General features: G+C 48.2%; 1 protein-coding gene across 1 annotated transcript; it reads right to left on the bottom strand.

Annotated features, from left to right (window-relative positions):
• Positions 1-594: 594 nt before the first annotated feature.
• Positions 595-20,623, bottom strand: SORD (sorbitol dehydrogenase). The gene is made up of 9 exons (XM_032195246.1): positions 20,513-20,623; positions 17,295-17,328; positions 16,416-16,580; positions 14,092-14,251; positions 11,668-11,786; positions 11,148-11,213; positions 5,494-5,669; positions 4,545-4,666; positions 595-1,849 (listed from the first exon to the last, which is right to left on the bottom strand). Exons 1-9 carry the CDS (start codon positions 20,570-20,572, stop codon positions 1,684-1,686), a joined length of 1,068 nt encoding a protein of 355 aa, XP_032051137.1. The 5' UTR covers positions 20,573-20,623; the 3' UTR covers positions 595-1,683.
• Between the last annotated feature and the right edge of the window lie 5,222 nt (positions 20,624-25,845).

The following is a 25,845-nucleotide window of genomic DNA, read 5'->3' as shown; positions in this document are numbered from 1 at the left end:
CTTAAATAAAGCTGACTGAAGTTTTCAATCACTTTCTGGGTCCTGTGCTGCGTCTCAGTCACCTGCAGGCTTGCAATAGTTGTAGCATCACATGGGTCTTGCTCCCATTACAGAGCATTCGCACCATCCCACTGGGAAACACATTAAACAGGAGCAAGTTTCCCCTCCACTGGTAATACAGAAGGGCTGGGGGTGGGAGGGGTAAGGACTTGAGCCCCATTGACTGTGTCCTAGCATCCCCAGCAACACCCCTGCAGTGGCAATGCCCCCAGTGAAACCTTGCTCAGGATGACACATTAACTCAGTTAATCTGAGCGGTACTTTGACCGCTTCTACAATGACTAAGGGAAGTCTGCCCAGGCCATACCAGCCCCATAAAACACAGCATAACCTTGCAGGCTTTTCTTCTGCCTAATCACCTTTGCCACCTCTGCCATCAGCTCTGATGCAGAAGCACTTGGGTCATTTAAGGTTTCGCTGAGCTCTCCCACAGCCTGGTGAGACTTAGCAGCCCAGGTGTTACATCCTCCCCGGGGCCCAAAGTCACAGACCCCTTCAAACCACCCACCCCACACTTCAGAGGACACAGAGACACCAGGTAGGTAGCATTTATTGTGGAAAGTCCAGTACCGGCCCAAGAAAGGGATCTCAGATTGATCTCCTAGTATTAAAATTAGCATGACTGTAATCTAAGATTATGTTTTATCTGCAACCTGTCCCCTCGCTTAGTACCTCGTTCATGGCTCACTAATTCAGCAGGAAGGGCTGATACACCCAAGGAGTTACAATTCCTTCATAGTGGTAAAACCTTTGAGTGATGTGCTCCTACTGCATGTCCCCCCATGCTAAAAGCAAGCTGTGGCCCCCACCAGCAGCCCCTCCTTGGGAGCCACGTTAGGACCAGGATCTGGTCTCCAAGCCAAAGACAGGGCCGTGTCCATGCAAACACTCCAGCCCACTCTGTAGCGGTCCTTTCTACCCCAGAGGGAGCTGCTGGAGGGGACTACACAGCAGATATGGTCCCAGCTGGCCGCCAGCCTAGCTTCTCCTTGAAAAAGCCCTGGGCTTTTGGGGCCTGCAGTTTGCTGTTTGTAAAGAGCATGGGGAGAATGACCTGAATGTACAGATGCACCCTGCCAAGACAGGCTGGCTGGGTTTTGTTCCACAGGCTGTTACAGTCCCTGAGGGAAGGTGCAGCTGCAAGGCAGGGTGCTCACACAAGGCCATCCCATGCCCAGGGATAGTCATGTGGGAAGAGCTGCAGCAAGCACCTCTGTCCTCGCTTCACCCATGCAGCTGGTGACAGCCTCCTGCAGTCTGTCTGTGCAGACAAACCCGTGGCCATGCAGGAGGCTGTGTGGCACATGCAGAGAGACCCAGGCTCACCCACACGTGTGGTCTGCTGAAGAGCCATCTGCGTGACCCATCTAATCGAAGAGCAGTGTTTTAATTCAAACTAGTTCCTATTGGTTCTCCATTTGTATCTGCCTGCTAATATTCAAATCATTCACCCCTCAGTGCCATCCACCCTCATTATCGTTTGATTTTTTAGCTCTATTACAAAGCACTGCCTGCATAAGGTGACTGGAAACATGCATCAGCCATACATCAGCCTCCTGTGGCTTCATGCTTCTCATCTCAGGCAGGCGGTGTGATGGGGAGAGGGCCGGGCACCGCGGCGTATCAGGGGTTGTGGTCAGTGGGGTCACACTTCAGCATAACTTTTACTCCCTCGCCCCTCTTCGTGGCCTCAAACGCCTCAAGAGCCTTTTCCAGGGGGAAGCGGTGTGTGACCAAGGGCTTGACATTGATCCGCTTGGATGCCAGCAAGGCAATTGCCACGGGCCACCTGCAAGGGAAACAGCGAGCAGAAGATGAGAGCAGTCACCAGCTTGGAGCCCTAAGGAAAGAGCATAGAGGAGCCTGGCTTCATTACAGTAATTTCCTCAGCCCAGGCAACCAAGGGAGTTTTGCCTGGAAATGATCTTCTGGAGAAGGGACCTCAAGCATCATGTACGTGAGCTGGGACACGCCAACTGCTTTGGGCTGTCAAGCACCATAAAGGCAGGCAGGGCTATACGCAGACAGCTGGCTGTGTTTCACCCCAGGGTGGTTTTACCATGCTGGACAGCTAAAGTCCACCATAGCCACTCTCACTTCCCCCTCCTTAGAGGAAAAAGGGGGAGAAAATATGATGAAAAGGGCTCAAAGGTTGAGATAAGGACAGAGAGATCACTCAGCAATTATGACCATGGGCAAACAGACACAGCATAGGGAGATTATGTCATTTATTGTCCATCACTAGCAGACTAGAGCAACAAGAAACTAAAAACAAACTGAAAACACCTTCCCTCACCCACCCTCTCCTACATCCTCCTCCTGAGTAGCACAGGGGACAGAGGAATGGGGCTGTGGTCAGTCCCTAACACTTCGTCTCTGCCGCTCCTTCACAGTTCCTCCCTGCCCCTGCTCCACATGGGGTCCCCCGTTCAAGAACTGCTCCCACATGGCTCCATACCACAGGGTCCATCCCCCAGGAGCAAACAGGTCCCCTGCGGGCAGAAGCTCCCCCCAGACCCCCTGCTCCTGCGTGGGCTCCTCTCCACGGGCTGCAGCTCCAGCCCGGGGCCTGCTCCTGCGGGGGCTCTCCATGAGCCACAGCGTCCTCCAGGCCACATCCACCTGCTCCACCGGGGGCTCCTCCACCCATGGGGGGGCTGCAGCGTGGAGATCTGCTCCATGTGGGACCCATGGGCTGCAGGGGGACAGCCTGCTCCACCAGGGGCCTCTCCACAGGCCACAGGGGAACTTGGAGCACCTCCTGCCATCCTGCTGCACTCACCTTGGGTTGGTTCTCACTCTGTATTTTTTTTTTTTTTTTTCTTTTTTCCCTTTCTTAAATGTGCTCTCATAGAGGCACAACCAGCATCACTCATGGCTCAGCTCTGGCCAGCAGTGGGTCCCTTTTTTGAACCATCTGGAGCTGGCTCTGATCTGACATGAGGCAGCTGCTGGGCTTTTCTCACAGATGCCACCCCTACAGCCCTCTGCTACCAAGTCCTTGCCACATAAACCCAATACACATCCTCAGGAGACTGAGCAAGTGAAAATCACAGGAAAAAAATGTATATTTGAAGTACTGAATTAAAAACAAAATTGCTGCATGCTGCTCTCCTCTTGCTCTGCCTCCTTGCTAGCAGAATGATTGCTGTGGAGTTCAGACTCACCAACTCAGTGCAGGAAGAAGAAAAGAGAATCCTGTCAGCTTCCAACCTCTTCTTTGGCAGAGACTCACTCAATTTGATTGCCTTGCCATTCCATTTTGTTGGGCCAAATTAGAATGATGGGAGATGCAGCAGCTAATCCAATTCCCAAACTGCATACTTGAAGACATCTCTCATTTTAAGAAGGAGCTTGGCAGTGGCTAAGACTAAATCCTATAAAGCTTTCCTGGAAATCAACCTCTAGAGACTAGGCAATGATTCTTGCTCAGCTAGCAAGAAACTGAAGCTCTGAGCACAGCAGAAACCAGGCTGCAAATGTGCGATACTGTGTCTCAAGCCCTGTAACAAGACCAAAGAGGACAGCTGGGCTTCTCCTGCCTTCAGTGCTAGGCCAACTTTCAGTATGCTCAAAGACCTGCTTGTTTGCAAGCTGCGCAGTTCAGTTCTCCGTAGAGAGCGCATATGCCTTCAAACTGGCTGGTGACATATCTTCAGCTCCAGCAAAATATGAAGACTAAACATGGCTCTTGTTCATGCAAGTATGCACTGATCTCCACCAAGACTGATGATCTGGTTTCCTTCCATGACGAGCAAGGCGAGCAGAGCCAGGCACCACCAGCAAGGTTGGGTATGCATGGCTTGGCACAGGATGTGGCATTTGGGATTCTGACTCTTTGCCCAGAATTAAGATTCCCCATATCCTTTGCCTCAAAATGGACAATACAACACCTAGGAAGGCAGCATGCAGACAGCTTTTCACAAAGCAGTGTGAAAGGCCAGTACCAGGCCACGCTGCTGCTTAAACACCTCCCAGCACAAAGGGTTGAAAGCAGCTAAAAGCTGTGTTGCTCTCAGGCAGTCTTCTCAATGAGTCAGCTCACTTGTGGACAAGTCAGTCTCATTCAAAACACCTCTAGTACCTCGACTTTCCTTTCTACAGAGCACAAATGTTAAGTATGGGTGTTTTGTTTGTTTTTTCATTTTGGCCTGTTTGCTTGCAGCAGAGTAAGGGTTTTTTGTGTCTGTACCTTTCTTTGTGCCAAATGATGTGTGAAATGGGATTGTAGGCGGGCTGGTTGTTGTGGTCAAGTCTACAGTGAAGGGCTCTACCCAGAACCAAGGGATAAAATGCAAGACGTATCAGGCAGACTGTCTGCACTGCAGACAGATTTCAGAGTGAGTGAAATGAGGTTTAAACAACTGTATGGACAAACAGCCTTTTCCACGCCCTTTCTCTTTGTGGAGAGCAAGAATTTCTAAAGGACATCGAGGAGGAAAGACCCAGACACATCAGCCCACCCAGCCCTGCACAAGACTCACGTGTTGCAGTAGCGGAATATCCCCCGGATATCCACCTCCCGCACGGCAGCGTTCACGATGGGCACGGTCACCATCTCAGGCCCCAGCCCAACCAGCACCAGTGTCCCACCAGAACGAGTGGCCTGAAGAAAAGACACACAAATGCATTACATTTTGCAAAATGCAATTAGTTGCCGGAGCCTGCTCAGTTGTCTGTAAAAAAAAATAAATAAATAAAGCTGTTCTTGTATGATGGACTGCCTGGGGCACAGTGGAGAAGCTGGGGAGAGGCAGGATGCTGTCAGGAGGCTCTAAGTGTGAAACATGAGATAAACAAGGCTTAAAAAACAATCTTTCGAAAATCCCTGAAGGATTTTGGTATCTAAATCTCATTCTGAAAAATGACTGGCACTTAGAAGTAAAATAAGTACCTTTGGGTTTCAGTAGCAGAGATTTAAAACATCTAAGGGGCTGATGTTTCACTGGAATTTTTGTTCTGGCAGCCTGTCCCATTTGTCTCTTGCCCTTTCATTGCCAGCCTCTGAGAAGAGTCTTATCCACATCCTCCCTTTATGCAGTTCATGACAACAAAATATCCTGTCCTTAACTGCTTTCTCCACCTGATGGAATTAATTTTCTTAATTATTCTCCTTATTGGGACATAATGAAAGACACTGTCCTATTTGTACCAGCTCCCTGGCACTGCTGCGTTGCCATGCTTTGGTCTGGGGTGTTACTGTGGTCTCTTTGGTAAGCAGCAAATCAGACAATTATCTGCATGCTGTCTGCAAAGACCAAATTTTTTGAATCACCTCTCCTGGTTTGTCGTCTAACAAGCATCTTCTCTCCCCTGCACTAAACACACTGAAGTAAGCACAGGGGTAGTGAAACAACCATCACCCACCACTGCAGCCCAGAAAGAGAAAGCAAAAGCCAGCACTGCTCTCGCCTGGGAACAAGGGGTACTCACGTAAATGCCAGCCTGGATGCAGGCTTGCACTCCTGTGCACTCCACTGTTATCTCAGGCATGCAGCCAAGCAGACTTTCCACTTTGGAGGCCACCTCCTGAGGGGACTCGTTCTTTACCTGAATGATGAAATCTGCCCCCACCTCCTTGGCTTTTTGCAGGCGAGAGGCAGATAAATCTGAAAGACAAAACGTCACGAACTGGAGCATGATACAAACCAGAGGGGGAGCAAGGACCTCAGCTTGCAATCTGCTTCCTGCCCATCCGACATCTCAGCAGGGCGACCTCGTTCAGTGACCAGCTGTCACGTACCTCAAGATAGTTCTCAAGAACTTACGTAGCCCACCCAGACCAAAGGGCTTCTCAGCCTGGATGGAAGTTGATGGCCACCATCAAGGAGCCCTGCTGGAAGCATATTTCTCTGCGGTCTGAACATGGGTTCACAGGGCAGCACACAACTAGGAAAGGAAACAGTCTGTCTACATTTCCTACCTGAAATTCACTCAGGCTTCAATGAGGAGGTAAAGAGGAGACCTGTTCATTTTTTTGGGAAAGCGGAGAAGTGTGAGCAATGAGGACACTTGAAAGACCTAGGAGATAACAGAGTCCTTCCAGTTACAGGGGAGGGTATTCTTCCTTAGTGCAGGAAAAGGCATAAGGCAGTACAGGAACAACGCTCACCCTGTTTGAATAGTGCTGCTCTGTTGCTCACTGCCTCTTGGCAATCACTCTTTCATGAGGCAGTTTTACTAATTCACATGGGACCTCAGTCCACTAGTGAAAAGGGATGGTATGAAAAACACAGTGCACAAGCTCAGCAAGTTAATCTGAAACATCCCAACACTCACTTCTTTTGCATTTTCCTTCCCTGGCTCTCAAGGTGCTTGGCTATTGCTGATGCCATCAAGCACATCTCTCTCAAGGGCACCTGCAGACTACAACATGGTCGCTTGCTTTGACTTTGCTCCCCAATGCCCACAGATATGCTGCGTGTGTCCTTTCTTTCACATGACGCTACCCAAAACACCAGGCAGCACTGGTGACAGGGACATCTCTGGAGATGAGGAGGTGGACAGCAGAAAAGAAGCAGCATTTCTCAAGCAGAGATGATCTCTTTGCCAAAGCAGTTGTCTAGAGGGGCGTGTGTTTGCACTAGAAAAGAAGCCTGGATCAAAGGTGGAAACTGGGCTATAGCAGCCAAGATTTCCTACACCCAAGGTTGAGGGGTTGGCAATGTCTCCTGCCAGAGGTCCTAGGCTTGAAGACAGAGAAAATCATGCCGTTCCCAGAGGAATATTTCTCTCCAGGACTCACAGCACACCCACCACAAAGACTAAAACACCCTTCTCACCAGGACACAGCACGTCGTCCAGCTTCAGAGAAGTCAGAGATGGGGCTGGAGTGGGGAAAACTATTAAGGGAGAAGAGCAGGAGAACTGGAGACAGAGCTACAGCCGTGGCGAGCCTGCTGCTCTGACACGAGCCGCTCTGACTCAGACCCAGCACTGGAAGGAAGCAAGGCCAGAGGACCTGCCCTGCTCCTCGTGTGGGGAACGTGACGTTCCTGCCAGGGCAGGCGATGGACGTGTCCCTGCCGGCAGCGAGAGGGCTCGGGAGGCCGGCTGCAGGCACACCCACCGAGATGAGCACCCAGGAAAGCCACGGAGGGAGTTTCAAGAAGGGAGAACAAAGGGTAATAAAAAGCAGACGATGTAGGAAAACCCAAGGATGGAAACTAAGCGCAGCATCACCCTGGAAGCCCTGCAGTGAGCTTCCTCTCCTGTGGCAGCAGGAGGCATTAGTCACCTCTGCCCTTCCCAAGCTCCGAGCGTTGGGCCCCGGGCCACGTGCGTGGTCACGCTTGACATGGAGCTGCACCCGGAGACCTCCCGAACAGCAAGAGCTGCTATGTTTGAAGCACTTGCAGAGCTAAGGAGCAGTTCTGCCTGGCATGGCTGGTGTCTCTCAAATCTCACAGTACAGCAAGGATGCTCCCTGTGAAGCACCCCAGCCCGCAGCACACGTAGCTGGATCCAACCGTTTGCTGCCCATTTGCTAATGTATTTTATGCTGTCTTTTTGGCAGAAATACACCCAGAGGCAGTGTCCTGCAGCAAAGGAAGAGACAGCCCACCCTGCCAGCCAATGCATTTCAAACTGACCACAAAAGGAGCTCCCAGGCAGCAAAGTCTCTGGAGAAAACCCAAACTTCTGCAGTTGGCATCTAGTTTTCTGACGCACTCATCAAGAAGTCTTTGTATAGGAGAGGAATGCAGGACACAGCAACAATACCATCAGACTCAGTCAGGACCCTGGTAACATTTTTGTGCGCTTGGCCTAAGTGAATCACTGTTCAGCATTTCCTAAAGCTGCCAGATCTGCACATTGTCAAATGAGAAGGCTATCGTATTGTCCCAAGCTCAGACACTTGTGAGATTTTAGAAGGACAGAGTCGTTCAGGTTCTAAATGTTACTGTGGCAGAACCCCACAGAGCTCTTGGGTAACCAGTCAATTACAGAGTTAAAGGGTTGCATCTTGCCTTCAGGCAGAAATTTGTTTTCACTTCCTGGCTGCTGGAGCTAATTAACGTTTTCACTGCCAGACTAAGTAGCCCAGTCTTGTGTCTCCGCTCCCCCAGAAGTTATCAAATCACACTTAAGCCAATGAGTAAATTTAACCAGCAAATATCCTTGAAGCTCTTACATGTTCTGTGTTGATCATCCTTCATAAAGGAGCTGAATTCAGTCCAGTTATTCATCTTCCGTAACACTGACTTCCAGGATTTTCAGAGGCATTGGCACCCAGGACTTCAGATTTATACAGCACAAGGGGAATAATTTCCCTTAATTAGGAAATGCTAAGTGTACTTTAAGTGACAGAGCAAAACAAGACAGCCTGACACTGTCATACAAATACCCAAACTGTCACTTCACTTGCTGGGTATAAGGCTGCTCTTTTACATGCCTTTAAGGAGAAAAGCAGCTTTTCAGAGCAACAACAATGTCCACAGCAAGGCAGAAGGACAGGAGAAGGTTGTCCATAAATATCAAGCACACCCTTAGCAATGGAGCGGAGAAAGTTGTAGATCTGAGGGAATAGGAAACAAGGAGCCATGAACAAATTCAGCTTCAGCACCCAACATGTCATTAAATACATCAAAAGCCCCTTAAAAAGGAAAAATGTCAGCCTGCTGGGGTTAAAGCACTTCTGGGAGAAGAGCACAAGTTATCAGAAGAACTAATACTTTGTACCAGGTAAGCTGCCATAGCTGGTAAGAAAGCCAAGTTCTGGTTCACACAAGCCTTTGGGAAAGGTATGGCCAACTGTTAAGCCTCTTGGAAAAGTCAGCCTTTCTTCAGGAGTCACAGAGAAGGGACCCGACCCCTCAGCAGCGATGCAGCTTTCTCAAATTCACTGAATCCAGCTATGCCAAAGGCACTCAATACAGTCATAGGAGGTGAGTTCTCCCCAGCTCAGAAGAAAACTCTTCTAGCTATTTCTGCATTTGCATGTAATTTTTCAAAACAAACACAAACATTTAAAGTAATGATCTTTCAGTGCGCTGCACAGACAAAGCTCTTCACAGACAGACACATCATAAAAGCTCTGTGCGGTGAATTAAAACAATTTGATAGCAAAGGACAAGAGAGCCTTTGTGAGCAGACAGTCACCTCAGAGGTATGGGTTCCTGAAGCTGACGCAAAAAGCAGTTCCTTGAGAAGCACAGCAAATTCCCCAGAGGCAACAAGCCAAACTAAACTCTTTTCTCAGCTCGTGTAATGTACAAATATTTGACTAGAGACAGCACCTACATGGGTGTCTTTGAGCATCTCAGCCTGTCAGGTGGGGGATGTGGAGATGCCTACAGGTCCAGATCATTGCCAAGATGAAGGCTCAAAGATAAAAAGGGGTTAATTCACGTAGCCAAGCTTGCTCACCCTACAAACCAGGTACCAGGAACAGTACCTGGTTTCTTATGGCCGCCTGGAGCCCGGTGGCACACACTGTTCAGACCTGACCACCAAAGGCTCCAGAAGCAGTTCACAAACTGAGGCAACAGCAGCTCCCTGCACTGCAGGGAAGAATATGCCCAGACAGGAGCAGGGCTGCGACAGCAGGGTGAGCCAGCAGCCCCACCACCCCCTGCCAGCTCACCAGGCCCTTCCCCACCCAAGGACTGGGTCACCCACCAGCCCCAGCACCAGCTCAGCTCTGCAGCAAGGCTCCTCAGATGTGATTCAAGAGGTAGAGCTGATCTTCCTGCTATAGCAACCATCATCCTCAGATGACAACACTTAGCAAAATGTAAGGCCTGGACTGATTACATCCACTAAGCACACCCCAGCAGGGTGGGGCCAGCAGAGCAAAATATGCCCCAGACTTGGCAGCAAGAGGATTTGGGGAGGAGAAGGCAACAATCTGCCTTAGGTTTTGACACGAGCGACTACTGAAGGATGCTTCCGCAAAGGCAAGAGGGTGGAACCTGAATTCTGTCTCTCAACCTGAAGACTGGGAAACAATAACTGAGAGGTCAAAGTGAGCCTCGTTCAAAGCAGAAAGATTGAAGAACAGCCTTCTGAAAGGCCAGGTTGGGACTTCAGACTATGAACACGTTTCAGTTGCTGCAGAAAATGAAAAGAGCCACAAACTGCAGTCTGGAAGGTTCAGAATGGACCCCAGGAAAAGCTTCTTCATTAGGAGGTGGTGCAGTCCTGGAACTAGTACCCAGACAGGTGGGTTCCCCAACTTCAGAGGTTATCCAGACCAAGCCAAACAAAAACATGTCTGCAAACAATAGTTGGACTAGATATCTCCAGGACACGGGATTTCTGAAATGCAGGGAGCCTGAAAAGGTCATTTTGATCACTGTAGATATTCAGTGGAAAATGAGCCCCCGAGCAGGACAGCAGCAAGAACAGCAAAGGAGGACTGGAGGGGGACAATGTGGCTGGACACAGAAAGGACGGTGAAAATACTACGTAGAGGCCAGCACTTAGCATAACAAGAGGTAAGACTCTGCTCGTAGCAAAGTTCCAAGAATAGCACCAAGCAGGGTATAAAACATGCTAGATCTGCCTGCCTTATTAAGGTGATGATTAGAAGCAGATAAAATTAATATTTATAGGCATGACATAGAAGAGGAAATATAATAAGCAAGAAAACCTGACCTATGAGTCAAAGGCACAACACAAACCAAAAAACTGAAAACTGAGGTCAAGAGCTCAAAACAGAAATGAAAAGAAAACAGCCAGTGACCAGAGGCACCAGGAGCAAGAAGAGCATCTGTAACTACAAGGCCTGTCATACAGATGCATTGCCTCTTCTCAACAGGCCTCCTCAAAGGCTGACAGAAGTCTAGGGCTTGAGCCAAGGACCGCTCACTAGCCCCTGGTTTATTCTTAAAGCACTGCAGCAACTCCCCCTGCACAACCTGTCTCTGCTAGAAAGCAGAAGTAATTAGCCTGGTCTGCTGACCTAGCAGAGAAATACCAGTTGCAACCTGTATGTTTTATAGATTCCAATTAATGCAAAGATCCATGTCTTCTCCTAGGAAATGGGATGTGCTTGGGATGCCCGACGGAATAATAAGGAACTATTCAAAGTGTTTGCTGTATTATGGAAAAAAGGCACTCTAGTAAGTGTTTAAAGAACTTACCTGTAACTACCACAGTTGCTGCACCCATCATCTTGGCAACAATCACATTAACAAGGCCAATTGGTCCTGGGTACAAAGGGGAGAAAAAGAACACATACAGCTGTCAGGCAGCACCAGCCATAAGCTCTGAAGGTGCCCAGAGCTCGCCATGTTCCTGGGCTAAAGGAAGCTCTGAAAGTGTTTCCAGGTGGGCAGCTCGGGGATCACAGCATCACCTCAATCCCAGGGTAGTGAGACAAAATATTGCTTGAGAGGGACTCTGCAGTGAAAACACCACCCACTTCTCTGCTCCCTCAAGGTGGAAGGAGCAGTATGCCCCTTGTACTCTGTGTTTGGGCTGCTCAAAATGCAGTGTTATAGCACAGCATGAGCAAGAACAGACTTGAGGACCCCTGGCAACCCCATAATCTGCCATGACCCACATTTACAGCTGAGCCTAGAAGCACAGCTTGCACCCTGACCATCGCCCCCCACACCACAGCTGGCAGAGAACCCAAGGACTGAGTATGTTTGACCATACCAGCGCCACACACGAAGACTTTGCTTCCCAGAGTGACTCCCGCTCTTTTGCAGGCATGGATTCCCACCGAAAGGGGCTCAATAAGGGCCCCTTCTTCAAAGGTGACATTATCTGGAAGCCTGCAAGAGCCAGACACAAAACAACAGTCACCAAAGAGGTTTAGGAAGGTGGTGAGGAAAACACTGATACCTGAAAACCAAACACAGGTGTAAATCACAGCTGCAAAATACACTCTTACCCATGGCCTGAGAAGTGCAGGGCTGGAAGGCACTCCAGGTTATCCAGGTTATGTTTTCTTACCATCAAGTACATTTCAGCCATTTACCAGTGAGGTCTGCCTAAGCACCAAACAGAGGGACCCACAAACTTCCCCATACCATCTGTCCGGTGCTCGGCAAGTCAACTCTAAAACTCTTCTGCTGCTCCTTCCATTTGGAAAATAAACCACGCAGCTGCAAATGCATCATCCCAAATGCTGCCCTACAGCTGGGGCCCACCAGTGAGATCCCAGCCCCCTCATTTGGGCCAAGTCATCTACCTCCAGAGATCAGCAAACATCTTGCTGCCTGACAAGCCAATGGCAATGACACATAAAGCAAAGGCAGCCAGAACCAGCTCTCCTCATTGTGCCCTGGATATAATGCATTAAGTGTTTCAAACAGTGGACTGGTTCCAGCTGTGCACCCTCCCAGCAACCAGGGTAAATGTGTACAGAAGGGATCAAAACACCTTTTGGACGGAAACAGCAGTGTAATGCAGCAAGCAGAAGTGACAGAAAAAAGCAGTGGTGTGAAACCCTTCTGAGCTGACATTTTATGAGAAATAAATTGCAGACTTCCAGAAAACCACCAGTGTAGCCTCTCACACAGCAGGTGCCAGGACAGCCCAGGGAAGCTTGATGTCAGAGATCAGCCAGGCCAAAAGAAGCCAAAGTAATGTAAACGACAGTTATGGGAAGGCAGCTGTAAGACATCCATACGTCCCTTATCTCCAGGAAGCTGACTCCAAGAGTTTGGTTGCCTGAGAGTCTGGCATCACATCCTGCAGAAGGACAGCCAATACCTGCCCAAATGTGCAAAAGCCCACTGAGCTCCGTCATCAACTTCTCCTGGAAAATCTGTGCAGAACAACTTCCTGCTCTTGATGTTCTGCATCAGATGACCATGGCATTGCTGAGCTGAGCCCAGGAGTGCCAGGCTTTGTGTTTCACAGCTTAAGAAAAAACGTTTAGCTACGTAATATCCCCAATTATTCACAGTGGGGAAAGAACAAACAAACAAACAAAAAACAGATCTTTCCCTAGGAGACAGCTACAAACCAGCCAGTTACTCCCAGAAACTTGTGATATGTTGTTAGCAAATGTTATTTTACTGAAACACAAGAACCAGTGATAGTGGGCCTGGGCAGCAAGAAGTTGGGCCCATGCAGACCAGCATCTCGTTCTGCCAGCAGCTGCCTGTGACCCACTTGGAAAGGAGCTTCCTGCCTGAAGACTCTCATGAGAAGTAAAAGCATTCAAATGCCTACTTCAGAATAACTTGATCCTGAACGCTACCTCTGCAGACACCAAAGACAAATCCTGGGGATGCTCAAGGAGCTGTTCTTCCCTTCCTTCTCATGCTCCACGCAGTCTGAGAAACAAAAGCTCCAGAGAGAGACCAGTCTCACGGGACCAGTACCTTACAGTATTTTTAACTCCCTGTGTAAATGCATTTAGGTGGGTACAACATTGCAGAGGCTTATGCAAATTTCTAACATATTAATTTGCCAGAGGACTTAAGCATGCACTTGTGTTTAAGCAAACGTGTCAGTCCTGGCACAATTAAAAGCACACTCAAGTTTAATCAACTGCATATGAAAACTGATGTGTGATGCTGGCAGCTTAGTGGAGCCTCTCAGGGGCACATAAAAAGATCAGCTTAGCAAAGACACAGTTTTCTCCTCCTCTCCTGCTGTAACTAGGATGACCTTGTTTCAAATGCCAGAGTGAAGTGTCAGCAGTTGATACCGTGCTTCCTAAGAAGCAACAATAAAGCCAGCTCAGCTCAAGCAATCAAAGACCTTTAGGCAGCAGTGTAAGAAGGCAAAGATATAAAAAGACAACAGAAAACAAATCGAAAGCAGGGACCAAATAAGGAAAGGAAAGCAATTATAGGGTAAAACAACAGCGACATCCCAAGAAACATGCTAGAAATGTCTGCTTATGTCTGGCACCAGAGGGGATAGCTACACCTGCCTGATAAACCCTTTGCAAAGTGGCTACCATCCAAGCCTTATACGTGTTAGTCATGGATCAGAAAGCAATAAAAATGTTGTGTTCAAGTAAAGAACGCTCACTGTGACACTCAAAAGGGCCAAGAGCAATTGCTTCAGCTATTCCCCCCGGGGAGTATCTATTGCTCCACAGAGGGCGCAGCGACTGACTTGTAGCAGTAGCTGGCACTGTGCTTGTAGTAGCGGCACAAGTTCCCATCGTCAGGAGGTGTCGCGCAGAAGAAGATGGTTGGGGACAGGTTATAGCGGCCAGTTTTGCAGAACTCATCTGTTTCTCTCGGGACGCCGGGCTCGATGGCCACTCGGTCACCTGCCAGGATGAAAGGAGACTGTTACTCGGGGAGAAGGTGGGCACGCAGGTACACGTAGCTGAGAACAACCGCAAAAGAGAGCATGAAACCCTGGCACAGAAGCCTGAGGGACATCTGGTAACTGAGAAAGATCACACTGCACGCAGCAGGCAAGTTCCTAACACTTCCTTTACAGTGGCCTCACCACCAAGATCTTCACAGTTACATGAAAAGAGTTGGTGTTTCGCAGGCACAGACACTGAGCAGATGGAGGCTCAGTCACACACAAACCCCTCCCCAGCTGCCATGCACTCAATCCTAGCAGATGAAAAGGCAGCCCTCACCCCAAGCAATCACACAGCACTCACATTTTGTTCAGTATCTCTAGTCAGAACAGGAAATAATTATGCCAGAGCAGGGGAGCTCTGCTGGCCACCACGCTGCCAGCTGGAAGGACCCATTCCTTGGCAAGGGAACTCAAGATGCAGAAGTGGCACCCAGGAACCAGGCAGAGCTCAACAGGGTACAGAGGTATCTTGATGCTACAGTAGTGTAGTCCAGGTGGCTGGAAGCACACATCTTGCAGGACAAAGAATAATTATTTAATTGCAGAATGGACTAAGGCAAACAACCATGGGACCACATTGCAACCTGCAAGTACACAAGGGACACAAGACAGCCCTTTTTATTTGGCAGAGGAAGACAGCCAATGCCAAATCTCTCAGTATACCTCTCTGCCAGGCTCCTAATCAGGCACAGTGACAAACAAGAGGACGGATCAAAGAAAAGATTCATTCTAGCCCACTACACCATCGGAGATATGGCACACAGGGAACATCCAGTAGGAAGAGGAGCAGGATATGCTGAATCTTCTCCCAGCATTGTTATATTCACTTCTAGGGAATCACAAACATGTGGTTTCTCTGTATTTAGTAACCATCAACACCACCTCTGTCAACTTCCACCACGTAATCTTTCAGCATCTTTTATGATCCTTTGCCAAGGAGCCAGGTAGGTCTGCTACATCTTAGGTGCACACCACACCCAGATTCTATTGTCCTTTGCTCTTAAGCTGAAAGAGCCAGAGAAAATGCGATCTTTATTATCTTTAAGATAGTATTTAAGATAATATTTATTATATTTAGATAACAAAGGTTGTTTAACATTACAACCCTCTCCCCGTCCTCCATTAGCTTTCAGACCTCTGTCATGTAACCTGGAGCTGTCCATTTAGCTCCTAGCTTGAGTTCCTAGCTTAGTCAGTTGTCATAGATCTGCTGGTCCACCTTGCTGTCCTCTGAATCTTTTTCACTTCTTTTACACTGCTATGGAAAGGAGGAGAAGAGACCTGCACGCAGAGCTCCAGATGTGGGGATGCACACAGAGGTGTGACGATGTGCTCTGAGCCTTTCCTAACACTGATCTGCATTTTTCTCCCTTACTGAGCCAACATTCCCACACACTGAGTCAGAGCCAACAGCCTCACTCGTCAGCAGTGATGGTCAGCCCATCATTTTAGGTGCGAAGCTGGTTTGGTTTCTTCTGCCATGGGCACCTTTATGTTTATCTGCATTGAATTTCATCTGCACCCCATAGCCCAGGCATCCTTAAAGTCCCTCTGCAATGCCTACCAACTCTCCCTTGTCCCCTTCACTCTGCCTAACTTGCAGTCATCAGCAAACTGCAAAATTCCATTTTCTAGGACATTCATGAGCACAGTAAACTGTAGAGGTCACAACACAGGGCCTGGTCCAGTTGCTCCAGCGACCTCTCTCCACTGCAGGAGGTCCATTCCTCCTTCACAAACACACACAGTGAAAAAACATTAACAGCAGGTTGTTGGCAAGAGTACGTGGTTTCTGAAGCTTTCTCCAGCTAGTTCAAAAGGCACCTTTTATCGTTGTGCGCTCTGACCTGCATTAAAATAAGATCAGAGCAGCTCAAGATATAATAAGATATCAAGATACTCCTAAAAAATACCGTAAGCCGTAAGTCACTGCAGCAACATTGGGTGATGCATAGCACTGTAGCACTCTTGGAAGGAGGAGAAGGTCAGATCGTGCAATTCACAGCTCATAACACCAGATAACTTAATACCATGGAAAGGCACAGCCTGATATCACTGCGTTCACAGGAACTGATTAGCAGGAAAACAAATAAAAAGAGAAATTTCATCCATATCACCTGGTTTCAGATGAGTTACTCCCGATCCCACTTTGATGACAGTCCCGGAAGCTTCATGCCCCAACACCATAGGATCCTTTACAACAAAATCTCCAATTCGACCATGCTGCCAGTAGTGCACATCAGATCCGCAGATGCCAACAGAATGCATCCGCAGGAGGACCTCTGCCAGAACAGGATGAAAAGTACCTTGTAGAAAAACTTACCTTCTTGAGCACTGGGAGAGAGTCATGTTTGCTGTCCCTGCACCCCAGAACCATGGCCAAACCAGCGGTGAAGCATCCACATTTACCAGCACTGAATAAACGTACCAGAACCACACAAACACACTTCAGGACAGATGGCATATTCATGAGACGCCTGCTGAAGTATAAAACTACAGAAGGATTTGCACCTCAGGAAAGCTTAAAATATGGGAAGACCCCTGTCAATGAAAGCTAATACAATCTAGGAGGGACACGACTATTATTGGAGCAAAAAGAAAAGAGCAAGCCCATTTAATTTCTCCCTAAGCTACAATTTCATCCCTGGAGAGAGTGAGTGAACCAAATTCCCATCAGCCCATACACCTGGCCTACTAATATTTAGTCCTACAATTAGATCACTTGACCAGTCTCAAGAGCTGTGTAATGTCAAATACATGAACTGAAGAAACAGGATGCAAAAAAAAGCTGGATAATGGGATATATCTGTGGCTGCTCCAGCAATTCTTTACAAAGGGAAACAAAGCATTATCTGTTTCAGCTGCAGATTTTTTTCTTGGATTATTTTATACTTTCTCAGAAATATTTTATGTTTGTAGTATCATAGAGAGACAAAAGAGAGTGAGAATACAGATTGGCAAAGGCAGCAGGCAGAAGCAGTCAGCTCTAGACCTACCATTGGGACCCGGTTCTGGGATCGGACGGTTTTCCTGTGGACAAACAGAAAAAGAAAGGGATTCAGGTGCTTGTGCACAGCAACAGGAAAACCTTGTGGAAAGTCAGTCCAGGGTACATCAGTCAAGTCCACATGCCGATCGGGATTTTGGTTCTGCCTGCTTGGTAAGACACTGCTGTGGAACAAAGCAGGGTATCAGTGTGTAGTCCACACTTCCTCGCTAAGCTCACCTCACTTTTCTTGCACAGAGGTGTAACGTGAGCATGCAGGAACGAGCACACAGTCAGTTTGTAAACCTACTCTCTAACTTACTTTGCAGTAACTCCCCCTTCCCTGCACAGACAAGAGTCACATACTAAACTTTCCTGCCCTGGCACAGCCTCAAGTTTCAGCTGAAGCCCTCACCCCACACACTGAGAAAAGAAAATAAAAAAATCAATCTTACATAACCAGGAAGATTCCGAGCTATGTGTGTCTGTGAAGTGGTAATATTTCAATGTCTGTAATATTATAAATAACAGAAAATATTTTTTACCATAGAATAACAACTAGTTGTATAAAACAATTGTAAATACACTGTAAACTGCATTTAAAGTCATGTCTTCTTCTTGTAATTGCCATGACAGATCTGCATGGGATAAATGATAAATGTCGGCTTTTAGAAATAGCTGCAGAGGGCTGGCTGTTGGCCATGAGTTATCTACTGCAACACAGAAAGGACCCATGAATTTCCCAGCTTTAAACAGGCTCAGCCATACATTTCTTCCTAACCTCAAGAAAGAAAACGGGAATACATTCCATTTGTTTTCAAACCCACAAGAAATCCACCTGAAACCCACCCCTAGGGTCGCATCTCTAAGAAAGTCCCCACCAAAGTTTGCTGTGCTGACCACGAACTCGTTAGAACCCACTTGCTGCTCACATTTTCACGCATCCTAGCGCCCTTTGCCCACAGCCCAAAACTGAGCACAAGACCTTTGAGCAGACCTCTTATTGACAGGGCTCCTGTTTAAAGCCTGCATTAATAGGGAGAATTTGGTGGACATCACAACAGCGAGCCCATGGCTGGTTATCGTCCCTTGCAGTGTTACCTCTGGCTGTATCTTTCTGCAAGAGCATCTTAGCAAGGAAATTGATCTCCGGATTCATGAGATGAACAATCACTTTATAGCTGCTAACTACACCAATTAGAAGCAACAACATGGGATTTTCTGCTGCTTTACTGCAGAGAAAGTGGGGTACTCCCCCCTGCTTTTGAGGAGTGCTGTTTTGCATTTAAGCTAATTAAATTGCATTCTCAACCCCAGCGGTATTTCTCAACCCATTCTTTCTACTTCACTAATCTAGGTATCAGAAAAGAAAAAAAAAAAATCTAGAAAATTAAAATCCCAGCAACAAATTTAAATTTAATGAGTGCAAAAACAGACTGAACAATCCTGAAGCTCATCTATTACCAAGACCACAACCCTGCTGACTGATTACACAGGGACTGCATCACAACTGAGAACCAGGGGACACATCAATGGGGCAAGGAAGGGAAAGCTGGACAAAACCTGATGCATACATGCAGCTCACACAGTGCAGCTCTATTAAAACAGTGCTGCCTGTGGTCAGCATGGCCCAAATTCTGTTGACTAGGACATAAATGGAAGCACAGCCCAACCTACTGAAATTTTCAATGCTTAGAACTGCCCTTATTTTTGTGGGGGATGTTTGTGTTGTCCCACCAAGGGCACAGCACAGAACATTAGTTTTAAAAGAAGTTGATCTAGATGTAGCCCCTTACGTAGAAAATGTCTGATGTGTGTGCAGTCTGGTAACACATCAAAGGCACAGACCGCCTCAGATATCTCAAAGAGATCAAACAGAACAGTCCATGGCTAGAGATTTAAAAAAAAAAACAAAAAAAACACAACTTTTAGCTGAAAATGTATACGTGGCATTTCACAGCTCCCCCCTCCAAAATATAAAAAATAATAAAAAAAAAAAGTGTTTCTTTCTTCAGTAATATCTGTACTGAAAACAAGATGTTTTGGTGGACAGTATATCTTCCCATCTGATTTGTAAAATACTGAGTGACCCAGTTGGAAGCATTTTCTGGACACACATTCTGTTTGCTGCCCATTGTTCATGGAGAAGTTCAGAGACAGTAACAGGTGTGAGGATGTAAGGGAGATGTAGCAAGTGTTCTCTGTGAAAGGAGGCACATTTCGTGAAGATATGGTAAATGCATATGAAACAATACAACCTGAAGTGGCAGCAGATGAGAGCCCATTGCAATTGCAGAAGATCGAGAGGAAAATTACCGAAACAGCCGCCAATACACTTTCAGGTAACACAGAGCAGCTGCTGAGTGACTCACGGTGACTCCAATGGCAAACAGGTCCCCGAGATTGAAGAAGGGCGTGGGGTGGGCATTACAGGAAAGATGATCTCACCTAACCTGAGCTATCAATAACGCAGATCAGAGTTTACTGTCTGAACTCCTCATGTGATCAGTGGGGCGAAGCAGTGCGGGCCGTTCACACTGTGGAAGAGAAACACGGAGCAGCCTGAAAGTATCACAGCTCAGAAGGGGCTGCCGGCAGTGCCAGGGGTGCACTGATGACCACCTCTGATGTCCCTAGCAGTGAGAAAACCCCAAATAAAATTCACATCTGGGTGTAAGCCCCTTCGGACACCACAACACAGACAGGGGTGAGGCGGCATCCGCCGTGGCACTGCCTTTTGCTCGCCGTGGAAGCCAGGGCGAGCTGCTGCAGGCTCTTCCAGCGAAGCCTGCGGCTGTGTCACTGCTGGCAGCGAACCCACGCCAACACCGCCTGCCCTCGGGCACGTGCTGCTCGCCTTGCGCAGCCACGGTAAAATAGAGGTAAAACAGGGCGAGCTGCTTGGGTATCCAAAAAAAAAAACAACACAAAAACCTGTCGCTGGTTGCCCTCGCAAACCGAGCCGCCGAGCCACGCCGCCGCCCCCGGCTCGCCCCCTCCGGGCCGCCTTTGCTCGGGGGGTGCCCTCCGGGAGCACGGCTCCAGCTCCGGTCCCGGCTCCGGCCCCGGCCGCCACCTCCCGCAGCCCCGGGGGCCCCGGCGAGGCCGCGCCGCCTCCCCCCGAACTCCGCGGGCCCGGCCGCGACGCTGCGGAGCCGTCCCCGCTGCCGGGTCCCTCCGAGCCGAGCCGAGCCCCGGGCCCGTTCCCATCCCCGCCCCGGCCCGTACCAGGCGCAGGTCCCCGGCTCGGTGCACCACCACGGCCAGGTTCTGCCCCGGCGCCGCCATGGCTCGGCTCGGCTCGGCTGGGCGCGGAGCCCGGGTCCAAGGGCCGGCGGCGGGGCCTCCGCCGGTGGGGGCCGCCCTCTGCCCCCGGCCGCCCTCCGCGCAGGGCCCGGCACCGCCCCCAGGCCCCGCGGGCTCGGTGCCTGCAGCCCCGGGCCTGCCTCAGGCCTCGTCCCCCCCTCCTTCTCCCCGGGGCACCCCTCGAAATTGGGCTTTAAGGCAGCAAAATGCGGGCCCGAGGCCTGGTCCGCGCTGCGGGGAGTGCTCTCCGAGCACGGTTTGAACGAGGAGAGCTCGGTGGCAGGGATTGCTTTTTGGGGAAAAAGCTTGGGCTTTCAGGAAGTTTCAGCGATAAGGTGCTTTGCATCCGAGATCTTTTGCAAGCAGCGTTGGCAGAGGTATCAAGGAATTCGCTCACCCTGGTGTCCCCAAGCAGCTTGAAGTGAAAGCTGTTTGAGATGGCACTTCCTTGGAAAAATAATAATAATAGTAGTAAATGCTCGGGATGTGTCATGCAGCACTTCGCAGAACCATTTAAAAATAGCTCGAACTTCTAATGTTACTACGTTTTCCTGCTGTATTTGCTTGCTTACATGAATGGGAGTATCTCTGAGCTTACTTTCCTTTTTGTAACTGCGTGTGACCTTGAAGGCAGACTGGGGCTGATAACGTTTCTTGTCTTCGTATCGGGGTCAGCTGTATCAGTCATTCATGGCAACGTTTATCAGAGTAACAGTCAGCGCGTAATCAGTGGCCATGAGCTGTCCCTGTGGTTATAATGAGGGCAGGAGCGTGTGTATGAGGGAAGCCGTGATGAAACGTGTTACTCAGTGTTTACACACCAGCACAGCTCCTGATGAGTCCTCAGTGGAACAAGCCAGAGTATTTACATTTCTGCAAATTGCAGAAAGATGGTGAGAGGCCATCTCCTCCTGAACACGCTCGTTTTTCTGAGGCACCAGCTCATGGCTCCCCTTTGTGGGACGTAGTGCTGTTAGCCTCCAAACTACGCTTTGCAGAGGAAACTGCTGATTTTCAAATAAATGCCTGAATAAGCAGAGTTGCCCAGAATAAAGCATGACCAGGGATGCCTATGAAGCTGGCGATTTCCATGCAGCCTAATCCTTCCTTTTGTCACAGGAAATTTCTCACAGGCTCAGTGTTTGTCCCAGATAATTTCTCTGATTGAAACCGCTCCCATTTCTCAGAGCCCCCTTGCAATAGCAGCTCTGGCTCCTTGCATTTTGCAGCACACACCAAGATTTCCTCTGTATGTAACAAACGGGTCCAGAGCAACAGGCCGAGCTGATGGCAGGTGCATTCAGCAAGCTAAAAAAAGTGTCTTGCAGTCCCCACGTGCTTTGTCTTACTGCAGAAGTGACTTTTCTGCTGCTTTAAATGTGCTTTTGCACACCAGGGGATGCTTTGAAGAGCCCAGTAGATTTAAAGTTCTTCAGTGCCGTCTTCTCCTCTTCCAGGAGGAGCTGGTGGTGCTGGCTCTTCTCAAGGTGCAGTGATACCCTCAGCCAACACACGACAAGTCTTTGCTCCCTGCCCTGCAGCAAGATGTGGAGGAAGGTGGATCCTTGCCAGTGTTTGGGCAGACAAGCACCTTTTTGTAGAGGCAGGAGAACTGGTCCCTTCAGCTCTTCTGCTCCCCTCTGCCATGACTGTCAGCACCAGGTCTTTGATTTCCTCCCCGCCTCTTTTACACTTTCCTTCTGGATCAGGTGCACTTCATGTTTTCTGTATTTTCTCTGCCAGTATTTGCTGCCTGGCAGGGAGGTCCAGCATGCAGACTGAGTGCTTTTGCTTCAAGATCATAAGGACTTTGCCAGCTTCAATAAAGTCCTCAGGCATCCTGTTTTAGAAGAAGTTTTGAAGCTCTTGCCATGGCCTATTTCCATTTGTTTTTCTTCTTAGCTACCTGGCAAGGTCTTTTGACTGCCAACCAAAGAAAGCTGTAAACAAAACATACCTAGGACTTAGTTGCACATTTGTTTCTTTTTCACGGAAGCATATGGGTGTCCAACTTTTTCTAACCACAGAGGTCATACACATTTCCCTCAAGTGCACAGTAGTGGTGCTACAAAGGTCATATTTCAATCATAAATTGACTTTGCAAAACAATCCTTACTGACAGAAACAGCTTCATTTTGTATTAGCTTAACATAAATGTGTTTACCTAAATAGTCAGAATCATTGTTTCCCTGCTTTGTGAGGAGATAAGTGCTTTGTTGACATGACTGTAACTCTGTTCGCTTATGTCAGTCAACATCAGCATTTTCCTTGTTTGCTAGTTATGAAACACTCCTGGACCATTTCAGATGTGGAGAGTGGTGGCATGGGCTCAGGGGACTCATCCGCAGGTCTTGGAGGAAGATGTACAGTGACTGAGCGAGAGGAAGCAAAGAGCAGGATGAGGACAGTTCCTCGGACCCCAGGCTCCCTGCAGTAAGTAGGAGGTAGCTACTGCAGCTGTCCCAAATGATGGGACGGCCTTGGGTCTCGTGTTGGCTTGGGGGCCTTGTGTGGCCATTTGTTCAGATCTACCAGCACCTTTGTCAACAGTTAGAAAAAAAAATCAGTCAAAAAACACAATAGGACACTCCCTCCTGAAGAACGGCAATTCCGTGACTGCTTCTCAGCCATAAAGTCATCATCAAGCCCTCACAGTTTTCTCTTGAAAGGATTTCTTCCAAAAATGTGATCCTGTGTTGCCAAACATGCAAACAGGGCTGGAGCTCAAAATATCTACCAGCATTCCTTACTTTAAAATATTTATGCACCACAACCACACACTCCAAAGCAATTCCTTTCCTCTATTTGGGTTTTGAGGGCTCCACAGAGTTTGCTTCTGCTCCTTGCCCTCCTAGCACTTCACAAGATGCTGCATCAGGAAGACAGATAGAGGAATACAGGGAGATACAACACTTCTAACTGCCCAGATAGCTGGGTAATGACAAAAGAGGATCCATCCTGGGAGACTTCGTGGCTGCTGGTTATCAATTTTTGCAAGATCATTCTGCTCTGAGTCAAGACCTTCACCTATTGTTGTGTGTACGTGCCATCACTCACTCTGCCTTTTCCATGGATGCTGTGATTCAACCAATTAGAAATCTCCTAAGCATACAGTTAGTTATTTGCATAGCTTGTATATAGCTTCTATTTATGATTTCACGGGAATCAATCATCAGCTGCTCACTTCCTTCTCCACACTTACGGAACATCACATTTCAGATCCTCCCATCCATTAATATTTAACTTTTTTTTTCCCCCTTTTTTTTTTTTTTTTCCCTGTACTGTAATGGTCAGACGATCATTTGTAATCTCATTATGAGACAACTATATGGAGAGCCTGTGGCAGCCTTTTGGGAGCATGAAGGGCATGCACTTTCTCCTGTTCTGGCAGAGGTGGGTGTAGCTTTTGTCTCAAAAGCAGGAGCAAACTGCCCAGTTGTCACCCAAGACAATTTGGTGGCATTTAGTGATCCAAGATCAGGGCTTCAACCCAGAGAGGCGCTGCTTTACTCCATGACCAACTCCTACTTCACTTGCCTAGAAACACCCCTTTTCAGCCAGATTTTCTAAGCCATTGGATGGTGGCAAATCTCTCTACATTTACATAAGTACCTAGTGGTTGAAGCACTCGGGTACATGTAGGGGAGGGTTTGAACCCAAGGCTGATGGGAGCAGAAAGCCCCGAGGTCTGGTCCTGCTCCCGGAAGCTTACAGGGCAAAATTTTCTCCCAGGAGTCTGCAGACATAAAATAGCTTTACAAGCAGCAAGATTTGTTTGCTAGTGCATTTCAAAGACTGACATTGTCACCCCAAAGTCAGGTCAAGCCCAGCGTATCACACCCATGCAATAGCAACATTCTGTTATCAGTTTTCCTGTGACTCCCTGCTCCAGTCCTTTTTTTTTTTTTTTTTCTTTAAGTACAATCTTACTGACTTTACATCTAGTTTTCACAAAAGACGCTGCCAAATCTCCTCTAGCAACTTGCCTCCCCACCTCGCATGCATGAGAGCTAAGCATGGGAGGTGGTCCAAGCCAGCTGCCCAGACGTGGCAACTGGACTGCAAGAGTCTTGATCCAGGAGAGAAGCCTGTAGTACTTGGTAATGTTTAATCCACGATCATCCACATGCTACAGCTATGCAATGCCCTACTGAAATTCCTGCCTGAATTCAATTCCTGCCTGAATTCAATTTCAGTATTAACCCTGCAAAGGTGAGCAGGAGACACCAGCAGTCAAGTTTTTAATGCCCTATGAGCAGTGACCTCTCTAATACACAACACATCAAAACAACAAAATAAAATCTAGTTATCTGATCCTTTCTGGCCCCACGGGAGCTTTACACAGCAAGATGAGATAAGTGGGGCAAACAAATGCAGTTATCAAAGTTTGTCATCATACAATCACAGAGAGATGTAATCTAGAAGGAGCCAGCAGGGGTCTCCAGGCAAAGGCAAGGTTAAATTCAAATCTACATCAGGTTGATCGGGGCCTTCTCCAGTTTGGCTGGAGATGTCCTCATGGGTGGCGATCTCCTTCCAAATCTTTGGGCTTGTCCCACAGCTGCACCACACATGGTGAAATTTTTTCCTTATGTCCAACCAGAATGTCCCTACTGCAGTTTGAGCAGTTGTCCTTGCTCTGGGCACCTCTGAGAAAAGTCTGTTTCTGTCTTCTCTATAGGTAACTGAAGGCAGCAGTTGCATTCCCCAGAAACTTTATTTTTCCAGGTGAGACATGCCCAGCTGCTACAGCATCTCCTCATATACCATGTTCTCCAGCCTCAGCCATATTAGTGACCCTCTGCTGGACTTTGTGGTGACCAAGTTCTCCAGCACCCCTCCGGAAGGATTTACTCAAAGTCCTGATTCCATGAACACAGGCAAAGTCAAGCAGTCAGTGACATTACTTCTCCTCTATTGTGGCATCCCTTTCTTTGTGTACTGCCCTGAAGCTACCTGCCTGTATAAGCCTGATTATTGTGCTCGTCTCTTTGCCTTTCTTCAGTTTCTTCCGCTTCTCTTCACACACCATTAATACCAGAATGCTTTAAGACCCAGCCATGTGGTACTTGCATTCACCCACAGAGAAACAGCTTGGCACATATGACTACAAAGCACAGCTCAGCAATACAGTCAGCAGCCTAAATCTGGGGCTGTTTGTATGTCACCATCTTTTTTCCATATGAAAGAGCCATGTCCTTTGATAATGGAAGGACAGAGAAGCTGCTTGGATGCTTATCAGAGCTTTTTCCAGG

The sequence above is a fragment of the Aythya fuligula genome, chromosome 11 (genome assembly GCF_009819795.1).
Source record: "Aythya fuligula isolate bAytFul2 chromosome 11, bAytFul2.pri, whole genome shotgun sequence".
Classification (NCBI taxonomy): domain Eukaryota; kingdom Metazoa; phylum Chordata; class Aves; order Anseriformes; family Anatidae; genus Aythya; species Aythya fuligula.
The sequence above is the reverse complement of the archived record's forward strand: the minus strand, read 5'-3'. Positions and strand labels throughout refer to the sequence as shown.